This window comes from Rutilus rutilus (genome assembly GCF_951802725.1).
Source record: "Rutilus rutilus genome assembly, chromosome: 4".
NCBI classification, from domain to species: Eukaryota; Metazoa; Chordata; class Actinopteri; order Cypriniformes; family Leuciscidae; genus Rutilus; species Rutilus rutilus.
This window is the reverse complement of record NC_140212.1, coordinates 857,813-867,133: the sequence shown is the minus strand read 5'-3', so window position 1 is coordinate 867,133 and position 9,321 is coordinate 857,813. Positions and strand designations below refer to the sequence as shown.

Here is a 9,321-nt window from a genome sequence, read left to right as displayed (position 1 = left end):
GACACTTTCAGACATGTTGGCATGTCTTGTCGTCTTATTCTGCTTGGCCCCAGTAATGGCTGCTTGCAGCTATATTTTTTGTTTGTTTCTTTGTATGTATGGCTTACTTGGGTTGTTACCAACATCTGGTGAAAATTTCATGTCAATAGCACCTTTGGAAATATATTTACTGAGAAAAATGATGACGTGTTCAATACTTATTTCCCCCGCTGTAGATTAAGCTCTCTAGCGTAGTTGGCAAAAGATGAGATAAGACTGCCCCAATTAAACCATATAAAAGTTTTTGTTTCTTTTGATTTTAATAATTTATTAGTAAATGCTGAAATAAAAGTAACTTACTTAAAAAAGTTTCAGAATAATACAAAGACAATAATACAGAAATGTGTATACTGTAGGTCTTCACCCCAATTGTGGCCCCGAGTGACAGGAAACAAACCTTTTATATGGTTTAACTGGGGCCGTCTTACTTATAAGACGAGCTGTACTTATAATGCAGAAATCCCTTACAATGTCAAATAACTGGCCGGGAACTTTTCACAGTTAAAGCAATTTTGCAAAAAGCACATATCTCATCTTTTGCCAACTACACTAGAAAGCTTAATATACATTTAACAATTCTTTCACCTGCAGTTGTTAAAACCACATCCTGCCTCTCGCCTCCTCATGGACTGTGGCTTCTTTCTATCTTCTTAAACTATGATAAAGGTCAGAGAAGAAAAGAAGAAGCGTAAAGAAGTGTGGGATTTAATTTTTTTTTTTACAAAGTTAAGCCCAATTAGATATTAATATTAAGAGGTATATCAACTGTTTTATCAGACTGTTATTAGGCCTACTTTTAGATTCATATACTTATGTTATAGGCCTGTAACTGAGAAGGATAAGGGAGTTCAGGGTTTTCTTCTTTCACATTTTTGAAAACATAAGTCTGAGTGAATCATTTTTTCGTGGAAGAAACCGTGTCACGAACCCCGTGTGTTAGCCGTTCACACACAGCTGTGGAAAAGTGGGATTGTAGAGGGAGACAACAACCAGTAAAACACAGACCTGCAACACACTCATTATACAGTGTGATGGATTTTTCAATTAATCATAACTAACATTCATATGCTTTTGAATTTTAAATGTTTCCAAACCCTTTGGTCGAAAAAATCGTGACTTTGAGTGTGTGAGAGTATAAATAACAAATAGGGGAAATGAGACAGATGTCTAGGTTTGAAAACTTGTGATTAACAATGAAGTAATAAGTTAGTGGAACAAGTTAAAGGTTACAGGTTAGGCACTAAAGACCTTATTCCCGAGTGATAGTGTCGATAGTGTCGATAGTGTCGTGTGTCCTTCGGCTCTGAGGCGGGGTTAGATTGCGGTCAGGTAACTAATTCTTAACTTGGGCGTTTTATTTATGCGGTAAGAATAGCTCGGCGTCAAGCCGAAGAAGCCAAGAAACGTGGAAGAATATTTAAAAGGTCTATTAACATTTTCACACAATTTTTGTGCTCAAGTTTTAAGAACATTATAACGCTGAATGAAAGTTCTATTGATGTTGCTGTGTGTGTGTGTGTGTGTGTGTGTGTGTGTGTGTGTGTGTGTGTGTGTTCAGTTCTTTACCATCTGAATTGCAGCTGGAGGTTGAAGCTACCAGAATTCTGAAAGCTCATAAATCAAATAGTCTGGGAGGCAGTAACACACACACACACACACACACACACACACACACACACACACACACACACACACACACACACACACACACACACACACACACACACACACACACACACACACACACACACACACACACACACACACTTCTGATCACTAAATAAATGTTGTGAATGAAGGAAAGATTCTGAACATTCACACACATTTCAGTATTTAGTGTACGAGTGTCCTCTAGTGGACGGATAGTGAATACATGTATTTCTTTTGATAGTTTGACTGTAATGTGATAAATGGTTTTCTCCCAGACTGAGATTACAGACGCGCTAATATTGGCGAATCTGCTTCTGTAAAACAGTGAGTAACTCCCGCACACACCGGCTCTGTTCTCCTCCAGCTGGACACACACTTTCACCAGGACAGAAGCTCAGGTGCGTCTTCTGGTGATCAGATCTCTCTGTGTGTGTGTGTGTGTGTGTGTGTGTGTGTGTGTGTGTGTGTGTGTGTGTGTGTGTGTGTGTGTGTGTGTGTGTGTGTGTGTGTGTGAAGTTTATTCTGAGCGTTTGTCTCACTCTTGAACTGAAGAATAAAGTTCATGAACCCGCTCGTGCGCACGAGTCTCAGCGGGAGCGCGCGCGCCACAGATCGGCACGCGTCATGTTTGTGTTTGAGAGCAAATGCTTTGGGTTTCACTTCACACCTTTAAATCAGAGCTAAATACCAGGATACCTCATTATTACCAAATCATCAGATTTAAATAAATAAATAAAAAGCCATACCTGTAAATGAGCAACATGTGTTTAAAGAAAGTTATTAAAGTGTTATTTCTGAATGTTCCCTGAGCGCTCATCCTCGATAACACACAAACGTTAAAGGGTAACTAAACCCCTGGTCAGAGCTTGACTCCACCCACTGGCAATATTTGAAAAATGCTGGAAAAGTGGGCAGAGCCCAGTGGAGAGGGGGCGTGCATCTGAGATGTATCTCTCTGTAGGCTAGGGTGTGGTTAACTGGTACCCTCTGACGTCAGAGTGTACCACAACTTCCAATAGGAAAATTCAACTGCAGTAGCCACTGTTCAACCTGAAGAGGGCAGCACTGAGACGTTTTTACACCATATTTTGTAAAATTAAAACACTTTAAACACAAATGTTAAAAAAATTACTTGAATCAGTGAACAGCACTAATAAAGCCCCATTCTTACAGAGCATTAACTAAAAAAAGTTGGTTTAGGGTTTAGTTACCCTTTAAGGGAACATTCCAATGGATCATTTTGGGAATCAAAAATGTTACTTTTGAATGTTCATTCTGAAACAAATAGGGATGGAAACATTTAAAAACGTCAGGCAAACGTCCAACTAACTAAACGTTACTGTTATTAAAGAGTTTTTTAATTGCAAATTTGAACAAACACAAAATACAAAATTGAACGTGTCAGCTCGCCATGTGTTTGGCGGGAGTGTGACATCATCACACCTTCACGAGCGCGCGTGTCAGACGCGAGGCGTGAACCCGCCGTTTGGCACGAGCGCGCGTGCGCGTATATAAAGGCTCCAGACTTAAGTCTGAACATCATTCTGAACGGATTTACTCTTCAGCTTCTCTTTCCACCAACATCATGGAGAAAATCACCCTGACTCGCGGATTACACGCTGAACTGAGACCCTGGAGACCCTGGGTCAATACAACCAGCAGAGGACGCAAAACTGCCACTCATAAGGTACGAGATGACGTCATTCTATAATGTTGAACTCTGATTATTGTATGAGCAAAATATCAGATGCTAAAAAATCTCTCTTAATTCAACAGCCTTATGAAAGAGCATCATCTGATGAGCAACACTGTAAAGTGTCCATGATCACACACCCTGTGAAGTAAGTAGATCACGTGATTATGAAGATGTTGATATGATCTCCTGGGCCCGGTTTTTCAAAAGGTTTAATCCGGATAAAATTGATCCGGATTTAGTAATCCTTTTTTTTGCGATCCGTGATCAAGTAATCCAGTTTACTTTTGAGCCAGTTTTTCAAAGCAACATCGGATTGGATCAATCTGATCCGGATAGGAACTTTTCAGGATCACCAAATCTGGATAACTAGTGCTCAAACAGGATAGGAAATCACAATGTAGAACTACAGATATGTAAAGAGCAACAAGTAGAATAGCCAGTGTGGGGTCAATATAAGTTTATTTTTATTTGAAATGAAAACACACACATTTAAAAAAAAACTAAAAACAAGAAAAAACCCACCCCATCCTCTTCCAGCAGTCCGCTCATCTGAGACCTACAACACAAACACTGTACATTGAGGATATTTATAACAAGTTTCAAATATAGATGTATTGAATAAAAAAAAAAGACTTAATGTCAAATACTCCACAATAATTTCAGACTTCCTCATCTGATGTGGAGAGACCAGCTTGTCTGAGCGTAGCCTTTAGGAGGCGGATCTCAAGTCTGGCCTTGGTTTGCTGCAGTTTGGTCAGAGTCAGTTGTTCCTCTGCCAGACGAAGCTGTGCTTCTGCCCTTTCAGGCTCTTTTTGCAGAAGTGCCTTGTAATCATCATCTTTGTTTGATGAAGGGCGCTTCAAGCCTTTCCTCTGAGATCCTGTGGCAACTACCACTGGCTCAACCAATGAGGATCCAGCTTCTTCCTCAGGAACAGAGCTGAGATTCAATATAAATACGCTCTCTGGATCAGCCTCAGGAGGAACTGGCAGATTCTCCTCCTCCTCCTCAATCCAAGGCTCGCCATCCCCTACAACACCTTGAATACCATGGAGAGCTTGCGACTTCTCACCTCCAATGATGTCGAGGACCACATCTGTGTAATCTCCCCTCTTAAATGGCTTGTTGCCTGTTTGTGGGTTTTTGGCTTCAGCATGGTCCTTTGTTGCCCTGGCCTTAAGATTCTTCCACTGCAATTTGATTTGGTCTGTGGTCCTCCTCTGGCCAGACCCTATGGCATTCACATTTTCTGTGATTAAAATCCAAACATAATTTTTCTTTTTGTTGGTATCCTTAGCAGAATTAAAACTTCCCACTATTGTTCCATAATGGCACCGAACACCCTCTAGTAGTGCATTGGTTTCAGCAGCAGTGAAGTTAAAGCTTCTTGAGTCCATGGTTCCGTTGCTTTACTATAGTGAACATTGTTCATCAATTATAGGCCTTGGGTCCAATTGCCTCAATTGAACACAAGCCAAAACTAATCAGTTGTAATAGGTGTGTTTGAAAAGACCAACTACACAGCCATATAAATCAGCCTTTCTCAGAGGATTCACAGAGAGACAGTGAAATGGCAGGTGTTGTCCACCGCCACCACCACTTTGCCAGGAGAGGATACCGTCAAAGGGTGTATGTTGAACGTACCAAGCCACTGGAGCAATACACCACTGAGGAGCTGTATGTCCGGTTTCGCTTTGGGAAGGCTGATATAGAGTACCTTGTGAACCTTCTCAGGCCAAAACTTCAACACAGAACCCAAAGGAGTCACGGTCTGTCTGTGGAAGACCAGATCCTCATTGCTCTCCGATTTTATGCATGTGGGACTTTCTATCAAGTTGTTGGTGACTATATGGGAGTGGTGAAATCAGCTGTGTGTGATGTGGTGAGAGATGTGTCAATCGCACTGGCCAGCCTGGTCAATGAATTTGTTTCTTTTCCAAAGGACAACCAGATTGCCCAGGCCAAGCGCAGCTTTTTTCTTTTGGGGAATATGCCCAATACTATTGGAGCAATCGACTGCACACATGTGCATATACAAGCACCTCGTGAGAATGAATGGGAGTTTATAAACAGAAAGGGGAGGCACAGCATCAATGTCCAACTTGTGTGTGATGCTGACCTCATCATCACCAACTGCGTTGTCAAGTGGCCTGGGTCTGTCCATGATGCACGCATCCTGAGGGAGAGCGCTCTATATAGAGACCTCCAAACCAACCGACCGGATGGCATAATATTAGGAGACAGTGCCTACCCACTCCTACCATGGCTGATGACTCCTTTTCTAACAGCAAATACACCGGCGCAGGCACGCTTCAACACTGCTCATTGCAGAGCAAGATGTGCAATTGAGCGTTTAAATGGAGTTCTTAAGACGCACTTTGCATGCCTTAACTACCTGAGAGCGGAACCACAGAAAGCATGCAACATAACCCTTGCCTGTATTGTCCTGCACAACATCGCTACTAAGCGCAATGTCCCTCTCTGTGCTGACAATGATGCACCTGAGCCCCTTGGAGACCCTAACCAACCTCCTGCATTCTGCCAGAACGAGCAAACAGGACGTGCAACAAGGGACGCCAATAGTTAGACACTATTTCTGATTTGGATTTGTTTTGGATTTAAAAAATCAGTGATTGCCATTCTTTGCATTTTTTTGGTTATTCTGTAATCATTGCATGCATCACTAATAAATATTCTAAAAACAAAAATATTTTCGATTGTGATGAATATATATATCAATTAGTGACAGAATAAAATGTATTGGTTTTGGTCAATTTTGACAGCTGTTTGGGGGATTATTTTATGAGGCCAAACTCTTTCTACTTTGCTGTAGGCCTATACTGAAAGGCTGAATACGTTAAAGCCTACCTAATCACTGTAGCCTGACGGATGAACAAATAAAATTAAAACCTTATGAATAAATAGGATATCTTGTAAGATACTGCATGATCCAAATATAGTATTATTTGATACATTTTTAAAGTTTTCATTACATTTTGGGCATGAAATCCACGCTGAATCCACCCTTCTGATGGGATCAGTTTAATCCAGATTTTTTGGATCAAAGTGATCCAAATCCTACAAAAAAGTTCTGAAAAACCCAAACTAAAGGTTTGATCCGGATCAAAACCAAGATTGGATTACGTGATCTAATCCGATTATGTAATCCGTTTTTTCTTTTGAAAAACCCATTTTCAAGATTTGATCCAATCCGTTATCCAAAATCCTAGTGGATTACTTTTGAAAAACCGGGCCCTGCTTCTACAGATTATGAAGATGTTGATATGATCTCCTGCTTCTACAGATTATGAAGATGTTGATATGATCTCCTGCTTCTACAGATTATGAAGATGTTGATATGATCTCCTGCTTCTACAGATTATGAAGATGTTGATATGATCTCCTGCTTCTACAGATTATGAAGATGTTGATATGATCTCCTGCTTCTACAGATTATGAAGATGTTGATATGATCTCCTGCTTCTACAGATTATGAAGATGTTGATATGATCTCCTGCTTCTACAGATTTTAACTCACTCTTTTAACTTGTTTCTTCAGGTTGTTTTGGCCCAAATCCCAGTGTTTCGATTACTTGTACCGGGAGGCTGAGGTTCTCCTGAGGAATTTCCCGGTTCAGGCCTCGATCTGCATATATGAGGACTCGGAGGATGATGATGATGAGGATGATGATGATGATGATAGTGATGAAGAGGAAGAGAAGGATTTCTACTGAAGACCTTCATCTCTGTGCACATCTTTATTTATCTATGGACTCTTAATTCTGATTCACTTTATTTAGTCGTTGCATGTAAATACTTGTGAATATGTACAGTATATAAAATTGCTTCCGTTGGAAGTTGAATGTATTTTATTTTTATAGTATTTATGATAAATTATTCTACATGCCAACTGTAACTTATTTCCTTGAAATAAATATTTAAATATTCAAAACTTTGTTTCTGATAGTTCTTTGAGTCACAGAGTTGCAAAGGAAAATGCGAGTCTAAATAAGTGACTGACGTGTAACTTTAGAGTTCATGATGGTAAAAATGACTGAACAAATACATTAAAAGTCTAATTCGAATGAAGATCTGTTCATTCATAGTGTTCTATCAGGCTGTGAGAGATATAGACTTTACAAGAGCAATTACTGGAGAAAAGTCCAAAATATATGCTCTGAAAACATTATTTCTGAAGGTCCAGTTTTTAAAACTTTTTTTGTTTTTCCTTACGTTAAGTGAACATTCCATTCTTCACATATGGAACGTTACATTTGAATCTGAACGTTCTGAAACAAGAAGAAACATTTAAAAACCGTTACATTTAAAAACAAACATCCGACTGAAACATTCCAGAAGAAACATTCCCTGATCCATGTTTCTGGACCAGATCACTGTGACTGAACGTTATATTAATGACTGGAAGAACGTTTGTTCATAACTTTCAGATGTCGTGAGTTTTTCCTTTACTGAGAGTTTTTTTTTTTAATTTGACATGTTTTTGACGGACAGTAGAATCACATCCTCTTTTCATTCCCGTCTGAGATGAAAATCTCTGAGATCTGTTTCCCGAACGGGACGTCCTGAAGAGTTTTAGGAGTTTAATCTGTGATCCAAGACTCCGGGTCGCGACACACACACACACACACACACACACACAGGCGTTACATGGACGTGTTAAAGTCTGAATGTGTCATGAAGCGTTTCACTGTTTTACTGCTGCTTTCCCACACTGACTCATCACACACACACACACACACACACACACACTCCACTACACTGACCAGATCAGAAATATAAACTATTATGGAGCTCACTTTGGCACCGCACGCGTATATGTATGCGTGTGTGTGTGTGTGCGTGTGTGTGTGTACATATGTAAATTACTAAAAATGCACAAAGTTTTGATGATCTTTATTTAATGATAATTAATAAAGCAAAAGGCAAATAGAAAGATGTGTTTGAGCATAATGTGCAGACATCCTCACATTAATTCACTTTTCAACATTGGTTAGATAAAGATGAGAGAAGCAAAGCTTAAGAGTGACATCATCCAGAATCTCATTTCTGTCGGTCAGACTTTCAGCATCAGGAATAAAGCTCGTGTGTTCCAGAGCTCAACCACTGCAGTCTGGTTGATTATTATCGGGTTTATCTTCATTTTCATTTGGGTGAAAATGAATAGGTCTACATTTGTTCTCGATTCTTTCACAGCCAATAAGCACATGTCGATCTATTATGATTTCGACATTCTTGACCTTGTTCTTCGCAGTGTCGACGTAAACATTAAAGAACCTGATAATCTGCTTGCTGATGCAGAAGTTCACAGTGTTAGGATATATCTTTCCCGCTGTTGAACACACACCTAACACATTATTATGTTCTGATAAGGGAAAGAAGGACTGAATCGGCCGGTCCCAGGTGTCAATGTTGTTAATGAACTTCTGCCATTCACTGATGTCCAGACTCTGTGGGATGTTGTTGTGTAGATGTTGTTTAAGGAAGGTGTCATATTGATCTGGATTCCCCTCATTCACACAGCGCTGACTCAGAGCCGGCTGGAGAGAGAGACTCAAGACGATCATGAATAACAGCATCTTCAGGATCTGGGGAGATTTGTGTAAGATAGAAATGTCAGATTGCAGATGCACTGTTGTCACGAACCATAAAATCCAGAAAAGTACATTTTACTTGTTTACAGTTTTTTTCAATCGCTAACAAGCGCTTACCCATACTTCAGATACTTTTTCTAAACTCTTAACACAGACTCACACCTACAAAACACAATTGGCCAAATGGTTAATTGTCTTCTCAAAAACACATTTAGTTAAATATATACTAACTCTTCATTTCAAAACAGAACACAAGTTTCTCTGCACACACTAACTTTACCAAAACACTGGAAATCTGACTCAAAATGAAATTTTTCTGTCAAA

General features: G+C 39.8%; 2 protein-coding genes and 1 long non-coding RNA gene across 3 annotated transcripts in view; 2 read left to right on the top strand and 1 right to left on the bottom strand.

Annotated features, from left to right (window-relative positions):
* Positions 1–2,031: 2,031 nt before the first annotated feature.
* Positions 2,032–7,272, top strand: LOC311289871 (protein ripply2-like). Its single transcript, XM_084408123.1, has 4 exons — positions 2,032–2,087; positions 3,255–3,376; positions 3,466–3,530; positions 6,945–7,272. The coding sequence occupies exons 2-4, from the start codon at positions 3,275–3,277 to the stop codon at positions 7,117–7,119; spliced, it is 342 nt and encodes a 113-aa protein (XP_084264249.1). The 5' UTR covers positions 2,032–2,087; positions 3,255–3,274; the 3' UTR covers positions 7,120–7,272.
* On the top strand, positions 4,736–6,637 carry LOC311289870 (putative nuclease HARBI1). Its single transcript, XM_084408122.1, has one exon. It carries the CDS (start codon positions 4,956–4,958, stop codon positions 5,970–5,972), a length of 1,017 nt encoding a protein of 338 aa, XP_084264248.1. The 5' UTR covers positions 4,736–4,955; the 3' UTR covers positions 5,973–6,637.
* Positions 7,273–8,865: 1,593 nt separating the features above from the next.
* The window catches only part of LOC311290015, a 7,495-nt gene continuing 7,039 nt past the window's right edge, over positions 8,866–9,321 (bottom strand). The window contains exon 3 of the long non-coding RNA XR_014627285.1: positions 8,866–8,991. This is a non-coding gene — a long non-coding RNA (uncharacterized lncRNA). The remainder of the gene's footprint in view (positions 8,992–9,321) is intronic.

Coding starts and splice junctions, on each gene's coding strand:
- LOC311289871 (XM_084408123.1), top strand. CDS start 3,275: ATGGAGAAAATCACCCTGACTCGCGGATTACACGCTGAACTGAGACCC. Junction 3,377..3,465: donor GCAAAACTGCCACTCATAAG/GTACGAGATGAC, acceptor TTAATTCAACAG/CCTTATGAAAGAGCATCATC. Junction 3,531..6,944: donor ATGATCACACACCCTGTGAA/GTAAGTAGATCA, acceptor TTGTTTCTTCAG/GTTGTTTTGGCCCAAATCCC.
- LOC311289870 (XM_084408122.1), top strand. CDS start 4,956: ATGGCAGGTGTTGTCCACCGCCACCACCACTTTGCCAGGAGAGGATAC.